At 44.6% G+C, this 16,114-nt stretch overlaps 1 protein-coding gene across 5 annotated transcripts in view; it reads right to left on the bottom strand.

Moving 5' to 3' along the window:
• WWP2 (WW domain containing E3 ubiquitin protein ligase 2) overlaps positions 1-16,114 on the bottom strand; it is a 167,246-nt gene that overhangs the window by 69,078 nt on the left and 82,054 nt on the right. For all 5 annotated transcript variants that reach the window (XM_073226344.1, XM_073226345.1, XM_017670019.3 and 2 more), the window contains 2 exons: positions 7,892-8,029; positions 6,018-6,114 (listed from right to left, as the gene is read on the bottom strand). In XM_073226344.1, coding sequence (XP_073082445.1) covers positions 6,018-6,114; positions 7,892-8,029 — 235 coding nt within the window. The remainder of the gene's footprint in view (positions 1-6,017; positions 6,115-7,891; positions 8,030-16,114) is intronic.

Genomic DNA, 16,114 nt, shown 5'->3' with positions numbered 1-16,114 from the left:
ACTATAATGTAAACTACGGACTTTGGGGGATAATGAAGTGTTGGTGTAGGCTCGTCAGTTTTAAGAAACATGCCACTCTAGTGCAGGATGCTGACAGCAGAGGAGGCTGCATGTATGTGGGGGCAGGGAGTACATGGGAAATCTGTATCGTCCATTCAACCTTGCTGTGAACCTAACACTGCTATTTTTAAAAAACCAATAACAAAAACAGTGGCAGCCTGGATTTGGCCTGTGAACCACAGTTTGCTACAGCCATCACTCCAAATATCTTAGAAATCAACATTACAGATGACTAACATTTCCTTGAATATGCCAAGTTCTCTCATTCTGTCTTGCCTTTGCCCATGCTGCACCCTCTTCTGGAGCGACAGGCCTCACTCCCACTTCACTGGTCTGCAAACTCCTTCAAAGTACAGCTTAAACGTGTAAGGTCTTCCCCAAATCCCCCAGGTGGGTTTACGTGGCCCTTCCACTTCCTCTTGTGTATATACTCACCAGCACCCTGGTGTCCATCACTAAACTATAATTACCACCTGAATATCTGTCTCCTACGAGAGGCCACAGTCCTTGATGTCAGGGACCGTGACTTTTCATCTTTTTATCACCATGACAGAGCTCAGAGTCTGGCATTCACGCTTGTGGAGCAAATACTGCCTTCAACTGCAGATATCTGCCTCAATTTCTCCTACTACATGAAAAGTTCTAGCCAGCTTTCTGACATGCACACCTCCCTAGGTTCACAAAAAAGAGGTGTCCCGTAAATACCTATGAAATAAAAAAAATGTATAATAATGTATAATGCATAATCTTCATTAGTGATAAATTAATAAAGTGATGTATGATGAATGTGTAATGAATCTCCATGACTACTTTTTGACATCTGGCCTTGATGCGATGAGGTGCCTGTCCGCACTCTCAGTCCTATTCCATATAAGCCAGCTGCTCAGAAGACAGTCCTTGTAGGCAGGGACTGTGTGTCTTAGTTATCACTGAAGGAATAAATCAAATATACTTACTCCTTTTCTTACTCATTTTTATCCCCCCAGCAACTGTAATGAGGATATAGCCAGATGTTAGGTAAAAGCTGTTGGGTGGGAGGACTGAATGGAAGTCGTGAAGGTGCTCAATTCAATTTCATGCTGACAGGGTAACACCTCCAAATAACCAAAATTCCAAATCCAGTAGTCTTTGGTCATTTCAGCTGAAGGAGAGGTGGCAGTGGCCAACCTCTGCCACTCAGAGAATGGCCCCATGCCCGAAGGCTCAGCTCCCCTCCATTCTGTCCCTCTTTCTCCATTAGGCTTGCTCCCCAACCCACCCTGCCCTCCCAGGACTCCCAGCAGTGTTCCCAGCAGACTCATGCCCAGCTGAGTTTATTTTTCTTTCCTTTCTGGGCTAGGCTGTCTGCAGACACAGCTGATGAGCTATTTAGAGCTCACCAGAGACCTTGGGGCTTTGTAAGTTTCTGAGATTACAGCTCTTTTAAATCTTCAGAGGTCATTAATGCCAAGGCAAGGGAGTCAATAAATTTGATATGTTGTCATCAGAGTAGGAAAAAGGGGAGCGAGGAAAGGAGGGTAGATGAAAACTCTATCATTAGAGGTTCTGAAATTTCACATGTGAAAGAATCACAGCGGGGTGCTTAAGAGGTAGGTTTTGACCAACACTGGCCAATACTCCCAGCTGAGCATAGATGCAGAGCAAATTCAAAGCCTCCAGCCCCTCACACCGAACACAATGCACACTCACTATACTCTTGTACCAAATAACATCATACACACATAAAAATAACAAACACAAACATACAAAATAAAGGAAAGCTGTGTGATCCCCCATATTCAGCTTGTTCACCAAGATCCCTTTTACAGTTTTCAGACCTACTACTGAAAAACTTCATGAACCTAAAAGCAAATTCAATGCGTTCTTCCTTTTTTTTTTGCACTGTTTCCTTGCACGACTGTGGAAAATCAACAGGGATTCTTGACTGAGGAGCTGGGTATTCAAGTCAGAAGAAACCCGAAGGCTGTGCTGGGAGGAGCAGCTCCACCCGCAGACTGTCCTACGGGGTTCGAGCTGCTTTCGCCCTAACTCCCTGAGTTCACATAACAGCTGAGGAGGGGGGAAAGTCACAGGTGACGAAGAATCAGCAAACCACAGGGGGACTCAGACATCCTAATTTGCTCCCCTTCTAACCATGAAGAGAGGTGCCGGGACAATTGCAGAGCCCCTCTGCTGGGTTCTCTTTTCCCTCCATATACCCCCCACTGTTTGCTTCTCTAAGTCACTCCTTAGCTCCCTCACTAGTTCGTCCCTAAGATACTATACTGAACCACTGGACTACGGACAACAGTCTGCCAGCTCCCGCCCACCCTCTCCTCAGCCGTTCCTTCTCCCCACACTGATTTCTTCTCTCTCTGAGCTCCCCAAAATGCTCACAGTTTTATTTCCCTGTTTTACATACATCCTGGACATCACAAAGCCCTGTGAACTCGGTGTGGAAGGTAGAGCCATGCTTCCGGCCAGGCCTGTGCACAATACCAGGTACACAGCAGATCTGCAAAACCTGAACTGACTCAGGCACGGTTCCCAAAGCCAGCCCTCATTCCAGCAAAATAAACACCAGGGGATTATTAAAGGGTGTGGTAAGTACTCCCTGTGCCCAACTAGCACACATGCTCCCAGGGGCCACAGGGCACCAGGCATTCTCCACAGTTACCCTGGGATAAGAGGCACTGGCTGAGGACACAGGGCAGGATGACACACTGACAGAATCCTGGGTATGCCACGTCATTGTCCCCACTGCAGTCTAACACCAAACAGTGGTAGACCAGCCGTCTCAGGCCACCAAGATTAGTGCTGTTCTAACACATTACCTGGCAGTGACCAGTGTGCATCTGGAACTCACTGCCCAACTCCAACTAAATTCTCAGGCCTAAGATTTCTAAGTGACAGGAACGGGACCTACAAGGCCAATGTACAGCAGTAACTTAGAATCATTTGCTACACTGTTAGATTGACAGACCAGACAGAACGGAAGTAAGTGGCCATTGTCCAGCCTGGAGAAATCCTAAATTCTGAAATCTGCCTGCCTTAATACAGCAAACAACTTCTCCAACCTACTACCGTCACTTACTCAGTTTTCTTAGGTTGGTAGATGATAGTTTTTAATTTGTTATTGTGAAATACACCATGTAAACAAAAGGATTTATTAACTGCATATTCAGTTTAAAGAAGAATAATGAAATGAACACTCAGAGACCCACCACCCAGGCTAAGAAATGATATTCCCAGGACCTAGAAGTTTCTATGTGCTTTTTCCTCATGATACCCATGTCCATCCCCCCAGTGCTAACCATGCTCCTGAATTCACACTTAATTAGCCCCTTCCATTTTATATAATTTTACTCCCTATGCAGGTATCTGTAAATAAAAATCCATGTATGGTTTTGGTTTACATTTTTTACCTTCATGTAAATCATACTGTACTATATATTTTTTTCTGTGGTCTGCTTCTTTTGTTCAACATTATGTTTGTGAGATTCTACCAACTGATGTAACTATCTTTCATCCACTTTTATTATGGGACAGTGTTTCACTGTAGGACTACACAATTATTTATGATATGAACTCTTTCTTTACTAAACCAGACCCACTGACTGCATACTAATACAATCCGTTTACAAATAAATTTATGCATCATGAATTGTTTGTGGCAATTCCATGCTGGTTTCCATGTGACAGAGCAGATGGTAAAAAAGCTATGGAAGTCTTACCTGATTATTCTCAAAGAGTGGACAAGATGCCACTGAGAGAGAGAAATTGAGACCTTGCTTATTAGCAAGGGAATGGTGCCCTTGCTGGATGAATGTGGGTAGACAAACCCTTAAGATAAGCTCTTATATTCACATAGTGGATCTGTGGCACCTTACTACACTGATGGACAGTGACTGCATTGGGGTATGGGTGGGGACTTGTTAATATGGGTAAATGTAGTAACCACATTATTTTTCCATGTGAAACCTTCATGAGAGTGTATATCAATTATACCTTAATAAAAAAAAAGATAAACCCTTATATGATTACAGTTTTGTGGCTTAAGCAGGGGAAAAGGGAGGAAAAGGCTACTTTGAGATTGCAATCTTCACCTTCATGTCAGAGCACCTTTGATCACAGGGAAGAGCACCCACATCCAAGAAAAACTACCCTTTAGACAGCAAAAGCTACGTATTTAGTCTGGGAGGCAGCAGGCAGAAGCCCATCATTCTGTCTGCCTCAGGAAACCATGGATAGCAGAGGATTATCCTTGATCCTGAAGGTTTGACTCATCACACTAACTACAGTCCTTGATGTGAATTCATCAGAATGCCCCATTTCCCAAGTTTGGGGGTGCAGGAAGGGGTGCAACAGACAGCCTCCAGAGCAAAGTCTCCCTGTCACATTCACTGAGCACTCCCGGTGTATGAGGCCTTCAGACTGGCATGACTCATCTCAGTTAATTCTTTTGATGGCCCAGTGAGGCAGGTGATATCCCCATTTTACACCTGAAAAAAACTGAGGCACTGAGAGGTCTGGTGACCTGTCCAATACCACACAGCAGGACTCAATCCACATCTTCTGATTCCAAAGCCCTATACTCTGTCAACAACCCTATTACCACCTGCATGTGCACACTGACCTTCTTAAAAGCAGCAGCAATTGGGAAAAGGGGTTCTTAGGAACACAGAAGATCCTGTCTTCCGGTGATACTTTCAAACGTGTTTGCTGCTGAACAGCAGTAGGTTCCAGGTGAAGACAGAATAAATACACTGATGGCAGAAGCCTGTGAAAACTCAGAGGCCACATGTGGATAAGGTAGATGGAGGAGGACTCCCACACAGCCTAAACCGCCTGGAAGGCACTTTGCCCACCAACAACTACCCAGCACTGAATGGCTGCCATGTGTTACAGGCAACAATGCTTCCGACTTTCCCCTCAAGTCTGGGCGCTGCTTCAACAGACAGCAATCCTTGATATGAAAAGTAGCAAAGAAGGCCTGTCAGGATACATGAATTTCAAGGTCTATCAACCTGAGAACTTCAGAGAACAATAAACAGGTTAAGAACCTAATTCCAAACCTGTTAACAGCTGGATTCTGACTTCCAGCCCTGACATAACTGACATCAGTTGTGTCTGATGCAAACTTTCCAAAGTTGGCTAAAAGACCAAGATGGCGGCTGCTACTGCCAACGCTGAGACATCCTTCTCAGAAAGTGAAATGCTGAGGTATTCCTCTCTGCCAGCTATAGATTCTGTTTCCTCTAGTTCATAGGTGTCTATCAGTCTCTATTGACATAAGATATGCCAATTATATTGTTGGTCCTTACCCCGTGAGACTAGACTATTTGTCCCAACTTGCAACTCACCTAGCAAGTCACAGAAAAACACACATAATCTTCAGGGTATGAGGTAACACGTTTGCAGAAGCTTAGAGAAAAGAGAACTAGGAGATGGCACCTCTACATGACACTACAGTCACTACATACCACATGAACTGCTGGTGGTAATACCATGCCGGTTTCCATGGGGCAGACCAGATGGCACATTAGTTAGAGAAGTTTTAACCTGATTATTCTCAAAGAGTGGATAAGATCCCACTATAGACAAAAGATCCAAATGACCGATTCTCTCTTGCTCTTTACACCTGCAAGGCAGTGAAACCTCACAAACCCTCAAAACAACCAAATCAAGAGAGACTAACACCTGTCCTCAAGGGATCTTTCCAGATGCCACGGGTATTGACTGAAATCATACCCTATTTCACAAAGCACTATTCCCAACCTGTGGGATTTGTTTGGGAAGATTTTTTACTAGTTATTCACTTACTCCCCAAAGGGACTCCTAAATATACTGCATCAGTTACAACCTCTCTGAAAATTTCCAACAGTTTCTAACACATACTCTTCCTTGCCACTTCCCAGTGTGTTTTCAACAGCTGCAAGCATCTTCTCGACTCCCCCTCATCCACGCAGGGGTCTTACCGGGATCTCCCACCAAAGCAGTTTGTGCTGGGGACTTGGTGCCGGCTCTCTGAAGTGACAGCTGCCCCACTGGATTCTCTCGAAGGTGCCTGTGATCCTAGAAAGGAATGCATCACAAGGAAAGACAGACACGTGAGAAGCTCAACCCTTGTTTGAGATGTAGCTACAGCAACAAGCTCTCTCTGTGTACTGGTTACATGGTGGGACAGGATGGTCTAGCAAGCTGCAGTCACCAGCATGAGAAGGGACAGGGTGAGCAGCCGACATCTCATGGACACCCCAGAACAAAGAGACTCAAACCTGCAAACAGCTCTTCTTCTCCGAGACCTTCAGGAGTGTCGAAGGCCCTTACTGGCTTGTTGCCTTATACACTAAATGACCTCCAGTGACCGCCATGCACGTGAGAGAAGAGATCCTGACCATGCAACGTGGCAACACAGCCTTGAGTCATTTCTCCCTATCACACCAGAGCTTTAAAGAGCCAAATCAGATTCCATTTAGATCAAATCAGGACACTCTTTGGCTATAACCCCTTCAACAGCTTTCTACTTCTTAGGATGAGGTTCAAAATCCTTACCAAGGCTTTCGAGGCCGTGTGATCTGAGCTGACCTGCCTCTGGGGCCTCACCTCCCACCACTCCCCTTCTTGCTCCCCACGATCCAGGCACCCTGGCCGCCTGCTCCCACCTCAGAGCCTGCACTGGGCATCCTCCACCTTTTACTCAGGCACCCTTCACCCCACATCCCCACCTTGGCCTACCTAAACCCCTCATATTCCCACAGGTCTCAGCCTCCTTGGGGAAATGTTCCCTTGCCCCAAGTTTAAGCGAGTTCTCCCTAAAGTACAAGGATCTCACGGCACCCAGCACTTTTCATTCAGAGCATTCATCACAATTACAGTTACATAATTGTGCATTCACTTGTTCGATGCCTACCACCCCTGCCCCGTCAAGCAAATCGTAAGCTCCTGGGAGAAGAGACCCTATGAGTCTTGCCCCTGCCATCTGGCTAGCACAGATCCAAGGTCTGGTACATACCAGGCACCCGATTATGGATACATGTGCTTAAGGAGCAAAGATACGTCCACAAAAGTAGCCTGAGCACCACTCAGCCCAGCTGAGGAAGGATTCTCAAGTCAAGGCCCCCCCAATGCCTGCGATTCCAACTGACTGCCCTTGAATCAGAATTCAAATTTCACCCCCTTGAAGCTACAGAAAGCTTGCTTGAGGTCTGGAAAGTGCCATAGTTACACCACATTTAATGAGAAAAATTATGGAGAAACCCAACCCATTTCAGACCTCAGACTTGATGAAATAATTTCCTGCTAGATCCAATGGTGACAAATTTCAGACTAGATCAAAAGAAAAAATCTGCCCACACTCAGGTCAGAGCAGGAGACACTCTCCAATTTCCCTGCTTCTGTCAGATTTTGCTAGTGTGACCCTCTAAGACACACAGTCCCCTTTCCCAGCCAGTCCCATCTTAAAAGGTACCCTCAACCTACCCAGAAAGTTTAACAGTATTGGGAAAAACAAAAATGGGCCCAAGTAACATTTCATAGACATTTTATTTACCAAAGTCCATGTGGAATGAAAAGACATTTTTCTCTGCTCTCAAACCAAGCAACAACACACTTGCAAAGACTTGACATTTATTTTGGTCCTTTATCAGAAGGTGGTCCCTGAAAAAATCATGCCATGCTTTTGATCATACTAAGGGTGCTAAGAAGAATCAGGGCTGATTATGGGCCAGGGCTGGCTGAGCGTTACCCAAAGGCAGGCACCTAGCAGAGAACCAAGCTCTGGGCACCCCTGCCTGCCCTCCCCAGCCCCTCCTCGGCCCTGCACAGCCCTGGGGAACAGGGCGGCACTCACCGTCTGTCACGGCACTGCCATTAGGCACGCTTCCCAGATCAACAGTCGGCCCGTCCAGGAAAATTGTCAGCTCACCACCCGAGACAACACCGCCTTTGTTCTCCGTCTGCAGGTTCAGGGTCAGCTGCGTGTTCTCCACTGTTGGACACAAAAGGCAACAGGGACAGACTAAGGCAAATGCACCCCAATGTAAGATTCTCCAAGTTATCAGCTTTCATTTAACCTACCCTGGCATCCCTGGCAGTATCTTCAAATTTGTCTTGTGACACAGAAAGAAGAAGACATGGAATATGTGTCCCTTGTCATCACTGTTATATTAGGCTGGTGGGAAGGGCTGTGCTTTTTTCTAAACATTTTGTATCATTACGTTAGCTACATAATTTCTATGTTATGATTTGTTTGCTTGTACTGGCCAGACCATAAAAAAAAGTGGAGATACTGTTGGCATACAAAAGAAGTTATCCTGAGCAGAATCCCCCTACCCACAGAGAGAACCAAGAATGGTGCAAAGGGAAAATAGGCCATGAGACCCTGAGGAAATGTCATGAGGAGTCACCTCCAGGTGAAGGATTATAGGGGCTTATTCTTTTTACTTGAGTTAAAAAGTAGTGTTGTTTTTCATTCCTGAAAATGTTTCACTTTGAAATAAGAAAACTTCTTTTTTTTTGAGAGGGCATCTCTCATATTTATTGATCAAATGGTTGTTAACAATAAAATTCTGTATAGGGGACTCAATGTATAATCATTAATCAACCCCAAGCCTAATTCTCAACAGTCTCCAATCTTCTGAAGCATAACGAACAAGTTCTTACATGATGAACAAGTTCTTACATAGTGAATAAGTTCTTGCATGGTGAACAGTGCAAGGGCAGTCATATCACAGAAACTTTCGGTTTTGATCACACATCATGAACTATCAACACTCAAGTCAGATATGATTATTCGTTTGATTTTTATACTTGATTTATATGTGAATCCCACATTTCTCCCTTATTATTATTATTATTATTTTTAATGAAATGCTGGAGTGGTAGGTAGATGCAAGATAAAGGTAGAAAACATAATTTAGTGCTGTAAGAGGACAAATGTAGATGATCAGGTCTGTGCCTATAGACTAAATATTAATCCAAGCTAGACAAGGGCAACAAAACTTCCACGGATGCAGAAGATAAAACATTTTTAAAGTAAGTTCAATACAGGTAAGTCCGCCCCCAGTCACATAGCCCTGGGTTCCTCCGGAAAGGAGAGACCAGTCAATAACTGGCTCTATGGCTGAGGTAAGAAGGCAGCTCAGAGTCACCCAGTCCCCTACAACACTAGGCAAATTCAACCCTGTGGGCAAACAGAAAGAGTCGGCAAACCACAGCAGAAAAACAACAAACGGACACGAGGCAGAAGCCCCAAGCCCTAGGCGGGCTGGAGACTGCCACAACCCTCCCCCACCACCCTGCTCCCACCAACCCCCACCAGCAGGCGTGGCCACACCAAATGGCTTCCATCCAGTTACTGCTCAGGAGCTATAACCTCCAGCTCAGGGCTGTTCAATAATTACCAAGAGAGAGCAGCGTTTATGAGGATTTTCAAAGGGTACAAAGTCCTTCCATGCCTCCCCACATCTTACAAAGCCAGGCCAGACCAGAAAGTGCCACATGTTCCAACCTCCCTCCCCACCCACCACCCATCAAACCGCCACTTTATTTTATCTCTTAGTTGCCACTGTATTATTACAAGCGATCTCACTGGTTTTCTACAACAAGGCATGGTATGTATAAATAAGTACCGCTGTGAGTACTTCCTAGAAACAACCACCCCCACTAAAACAGCCTGCCCCAAATCTCTCTAAGAAACAGACACAGCCCTTTAAGAACTTAGCAAACAGTCTAGATCAATTCAAGGATCTATTATCATAAGATTGAAACCAGTTGCCCTTCAGGTTTTCAAGTTCTCCTAAGCATCTCTATTTTTCTTTAACCACTCTTCCCTGAAATGGATCTTTCCGAGTCCTTTTAAGTCTGTTGCTATTTTTAGTCAGTTTCACTGAAAGAGCTTGGTAAATTCCAAATATTTCTACAAAATAACACTGTCATCTGAAAACTAGATCCTCCAAAAGTCCAGGAGTCCGGGAAAGAACTGAGGCCCTTCGACAACAGCACCACATGCCAGTCATGAGAATGGGCCACCTAGGAAATGGAGCCTCCAGCCTCAGTCCAGCCTTCAGATGACTGCCATCCAGCCAATGTTTTGACTGCAATCTCATGAGCGATCCCAGCTAAACCATTCCCAAATCCTTACCCTCTGAAATGATGAGATAATAAACACTGATTCTTGTTTTTGAAAAAAAAAAGAGTATCTCCCTACTCTACTATGCTGAGATCCAGTGCCTAAGCCCCTAGCAGAGAGTACAGCACAGAGGTTGATGATGGGTACCAGCCAGGCAGACAGAGATCAACTCTCAGTTTTACTACCTAGTTGCTGTGTAGCATTATGCAAATTACTCAACATGAGTATCGGCCCCCCTTGCTGTAAAACAGGAGCAGTAAGAGCACATTTTTCAGAGGACGCTTATAAAGAATTAAACAGTATCCAAGAAGCTCCTAATAAACTGCCATTATTGGTACTATTAGCTCTCTGTTGACTTTCCTGTTTTTAGCCTGAAGAGTCCCAATTTCTCTCGGTCTAACTTGTTCAATGTATACTCGATCTTCTCTTGACCTTTCTGAGCCTTTCTTAGGTTTCAGCAACAAACTCCACAAAATCTTCCACGGTAGGCCCTGGGAACATCACAATAACAAACAGCCCTCCCGTCCTGTCTCCAGGACACTTCCTAAAGATGACCCAGTCTTTGGGATTCAGTACACCACTGCGGGGAACCTACTAGGACAAGCATTCTAGCAGGGTTCCTTGGTTCGTTCTTGACATCTCAAAGGCCATCATGCTACCTGTGGAGTGAGGGCATGTCTTCCCCTCCTTTCTGGAGGGATGATAATGTTCGATAGGAAGGTAGAGAAACCCAAGGCCTCTTGCTGTCAATTTTAACCTCCTGACAGTCCCACTGCCATGGTCCTCTGATAGAAGCCAGTGGCATAACCTGCACTTTTCCCTCTGTGGTCTCCTCTCAAGGCTCCAACTTAGCTCTTCTTTCTAGTTTACCCACTAATCATGTCCAGCAGACTCACTGTATACTCAAAGGCTCACAACACCTTGCAACTCTTTGAGACAATTTACCTTCAAAAAAGCCAGTGAGTGGGGAGGTCTTTCCTCTTTAAACTGAACTTTCAACACCATAACCCTCCACTGTTCTATTTACTGAAAAGACAGTCAGAGAGACCTCTGGCCATCACCGTCGTAACCAAATAATCAAAATGAGTGTCCCTAAGAATGAGACAACCCAACACCCCCTATGCCTTGGGACATGATGCAGTATCAAGTACACACTGTTGCTTTTAAAGTCTTCTTGCTAAAAGCATATAGCTTGAATCCAGTCAAGCTCTAAATCTCCTCCTCAGTTGACAAGAAATACAGGGATGGAGAAACAACCAGTGATACCATGAGAAAGCCATCAGACTAACCCAGAATATGACATATATATACGGTAATGGTCCTGGACTCTTCAAAAAGTCAATGTCATTAAATACATTTCCTTTTTTTAAAAAGGGGGATGGAAAAGAAGACTTTTCTGAACTTCAAGAATCAGAACCACCAAATGCCATGCATAAATTTTGATGAAATCTTGCTTGAAAAAAATATTCTTGGGACAACTGGAGAAATGTGCATCCAGATGGGATATTAAATGATGTTGAGATTACTGTCAATGTTCTTAGGATCAGGAATAGTATTATGGTTTTATAGATGAACGTTCCAATTCTTAAGAGCTACAAGAGAAGATTATGATGATATCTGCACTTATTCTCAAATAGTTTTATAGAGGAATAGGAAGAAATTTTTAGGAGAAAAGTGTCATGGTATCTGCAACTGACCTTCAAATGGTTCAGGAAAAAAAACATGCAGATGCTCACAGGCTCACACATGTAGATAAAACAAATGCGGCATACTGTTAACAAGTGTTGGAGCTAGATGGATGCCACGTAGGTGTTCGCTGTGCAACTCTTGCAATTCTTTTATTATGTTTGAAAACTGCATAATAAAAATTTGGAAACAGGATTTTTTTTAATAGGCAAGGCTAGTAAGAAATTATACCTCTGAGAACAGAACACCCCATTATTCTCTTTAAAAAATAATACCTGAGCCAGAGGAGCCTTACAATGCATAATGGAACTAAAGAAACCATTAGCTAATTGACAGACTTGAGCATACAGGGGAGGCTGTAAGGAGTAAGTGTGGCTGGAAAACATATACTGGAATCTTAGCTATAAATAGCCACATTAGCCACCTTGCCCTTGGGGCCCTCGGGTTTACTATGGCCACGCCACGCTGCCAACTTGACAAAGAGCCTTTCTCTCACAGCATGTCTTCTTACCGGCCTTTGAGGCATTGCACAAAAATTTTAAAACTGATGTAAAACCGGGTGTAGGAAGTCAATCTCCATAACTAGAATCAGATTTCACACTGAATGCTTCCCAGGTACTCTCATCCCCGTCAGTCCTGCTTTGCCTGTGGCCATGCAGTACACGCATGTGTTGTGAGCACCTACCAGTCTAGTCACTGAGACTCAACAGGAACAACATATAAAAATCTGTGCACCTGGGTGTTTATATTCTAGTTGGGAGAAACAGGTAATAAGCAATGTTTTAAAAAGCAAATTGCGTAAGTTGGTAGAAGGTGGCAATGCAGTAGAAAAAAATGAAATGAGGGAAGGGGGTGGAGAGTGCCAAGAGAAGAGGATTTGGGGTGGTGAGACAGTCCGAAGGACTCCACTGAGCAAAGACGGAAAGGAGGGTGGGGCAGCAGCGTCATGAAGGAGAATGTTCTAGGCAGAGAAAAAGGAAGCACAAAGGCCCCGGGTGGGAGCATGCCTAGCAGGAAGGCTGGAGTGGATGAGGGAAGAGAGGAGCAGCAAATGGGGGCAGGAAGGAAGGTCCCAGAGCTCTTGCAAGGTCTCTGGTGTTTATTCTGGGAGAGATCGGGAGAAATTTGAGGGTTTTGAGTAAGGAAGGGGCACAACTCCCACTGTAGCACAATTACTCTGTTTGCAGGAGGAGCACGGGCTGAAACAGACAAGACCAGGTAGGGGACCACTGCATTATTCCAGGCAGGAGCAGATGGTGACTTGGGCCAACAGGAAGGCAGCATCCTCCAGAAAGCACAGAGCCAAAGGAAGACCCTACCATGGCCTCCTCCCTAGCACAAGTTAGGAAAGACCCATGGCCCCCCACTAAGCACAGGAGCCAGGCCCCACGGGCCCACTGGCCTGTTGGAATCAAAGCTTTGGGCAAATCATAGACAGGGGCTGAAAAAAGGGCCAATTTAGACCTCAGCTGGTGGAAGTCACATTCAATCATGACCAAATAGAACATATATAATGAAAATATTCCGCTGGCAAGAGACTTCAGTTCCTCTGAGAAAGCCAAAGTCCTGAGCTCACGCTGACTTCAGCAATCAGCAAACGTCCTTCTTCAGCTATGGGATTGTGCTCTTCTGTTCTAAGTACCTACTGGTTACCCATACCTTGTAATGCTTCTTTAGGGCAGTCGACAGACAGCAGCAGGGCTGAATATCAGAACATAGGGAAAAAGAACTCAGAAAATCTCAAAGACCACGCAAAAAGAACCCTTCAAAAACCTTGGCATACCAAGAGAGACAAGCACACATTCAGTGCCTCCTGATGGAAGCACACACCACCTCATCCAAAAAGGGAACAAAGAGCCCAGATCAGATCAAGCCTCTAGAGATGAGTTTACAGGGAATACAGAGGGACGGAGGACATGTTAAACGAGTCAGGGACATAAACAGCAAAATCCAAAATGTGGGAAACTACAGGACAAACTGTGCAGTGTCTTCAACGAGGAACTGGGAAGGGTAAAAGGGGGAAGGAGAATGTATGGGTTAAAAGAGAACAAGAGACGTATCAATTTGTTTGGCTCCCGATTCAAACAAACCAATGGTAGGGGAAAAAAGGGAAAACTCTATAAGACAACTGGGACAATTAAAACCTGACTGGATATTTGATGACACTAAATAATTACCACTAGGTTTTTCTTGGGTATGATAGTGATATTATGGTTATGACTTTTAAGAGTCCTTGTCTTTTAGATATATATACTGAAATAGCTATAGATGAAATATGTCTGGAATTTACATAAAGATAACCCAGGAGGAGGCAGGAAGTAAGATGGAACCGGCATGGCCATTCACAGGGGGCCGTGGAGCCGGGTGACAGGGCCTCGGAGGTTCTCTCCGCTTCTGTGTGTGCTTGACATTTTCTAAACAGATCTTTTTTCCAGCCAGCATACCTGAGACACAAACAGTGACAGTAAACTAAGTAAAAAATGTACAAGACTTCGACACTACATATACACTCTGACATACAAAAAGGTAGAAAACACACAGTCAAGTTGCTTAGGAAATAATTCTCACTCTTATTTTTCCTGACTTCAAAACCTCAGATTTGCAAGTAGCTTCAGGTTAATAATTTCCTACCGGGAAGAGCTGTTACATGCAACAAGGATGAGTAATGCTTCTTCTACGAGTTGCTTTTTCCTTTTCTTGACTTGGACTTTTTAAATTTGCGTTTGGCATATGGTACTAATAAGTATAGATAAAAAGGGCATGGAAGACGCCTTCTTTTTTCCAACAAAGGAAAAAAAAACGATGCACGTATGTACACCAGGATGGCCAAACTGTGCCACTATAATGCAAGTCAGCTCTGAAATCCAGAACTCCTGCCTGCACAGGTTCCCAGGACTGTATGAAAGAACTTTCTACTTCAGAATCTTCCTTTATCACTGTCCCTCCCTGCTCCCATACCACCAAAAGTAGATGCATGCACACAATGTATCTTTTAAAAGGAAAAAAAATGTGTTTCTCTTTTTCTTCCTATCTCAGAATACAAATGTAAGGGTTTACCTGGAAGTTTGGGGAAAACAAAAACAGGACCCAACAGTAAAACATACTTTAAAGGGAGACCAGGTACTCTCGGGCGAAGAGCCTCGGAAGCCCGAGGACGTGATTGATGTGTCCCTGACAGAGCTGCTCAGTGGGACAAACAAACCTCCTCCTTCCTGCCTCCCTCTGCCTCCGATCCCATAGGCCCATCAGAAGAAAGTGAAAATAAGCAGGGCTTTCATTAACAGGTCAGTGTTCATTCTACACATAGCTGTGAAACACTGGTGCACAGAGGAACAGAACCGGAGGAAATTCCAGAAGGGCAGAGAGTAAACAGTCTCCTTTCCAGTCCCTGGTTCCCTGTAACTCAGACACACACAGGCTTAAAGAAAACACTCTTTCACATTCCCTTTGCAGTAAAGGAAGCCAGAGGCTTCCAGGATTTACTGTTACCACGTCTCTCTGGCTTCCAACCTTAGCCTAACAAGAGAAAGTCTTTTCTACCAAGCTAACATCAGGTTGTAAACACTGGGATTCTTGTTGGGGTACCTGCGTTGACTCTGCCTCACCCCACATCCCCCTGGGCCCCATCACTCAGGCCTTGGCAGGGTCCTCTCAGGACACAGAGTGTAAGAAGAGTCTACCTTGGCCTTGCTGCTGCTGACAGTTGACACTGGACCATCCCTGAATTGAAGTTACGGTCCACTGGAGGTTACATGAACCCCTCTAAAAACAAAAACAGCTTCATTTTAGGAAGCCAGTTTGTAAACTTTTATTTTTCTCTCTTTCTTATACATACAAGAAGCATTTTCTGGGCATCCACTATCTGCCTAATGCTGTGCTAGAAGCTAGGTTAAAATGAAGAATGAAAATGGACAGTCAACTGTTTTTAGGAACCTCACAAATCTAGGGGAGAAGTAACTAACCTCACAAAGAAATATAAGTTTCAACTGTGAAACAGATTTCCTGCAAGAAATCTATATTCCCATGAGCACTGGATATTTGACCTGGTCAGGGCATCAGGAAGTTTCCTGAGGAACTGAAAACTCAACTGTAACTCAAAGTTTCAGGCAGACAGCTAGCATGTTGTGTGGTGGAAGGGTTGGGGAGGAAGACCACTTCAGGCAGAAGAAACACCATGTGCAAAAGCCCTGTGGCACAATGAACTGGATGCATTCAGGAAACTGAACAGAGATGAGTGGGGCTGGAATGGAAGGTGAT

Source organism: Manis javanica, chromosome 17, assembly GCF_040802235.1.
Source record: "Manis javanica isolate MJ-LG chromosome 17, MJ_LKY, whole genome shotgun sequence".
Classification (NCBI taxonomy): Eukaryota; Metazoa; Chordata; class Mammalia; order Pholidota; family Manidae; genus Manis; species Manis javanica.
This window is presented reverse-complemented; position numbering and strand designations above follow the sequence as displayed.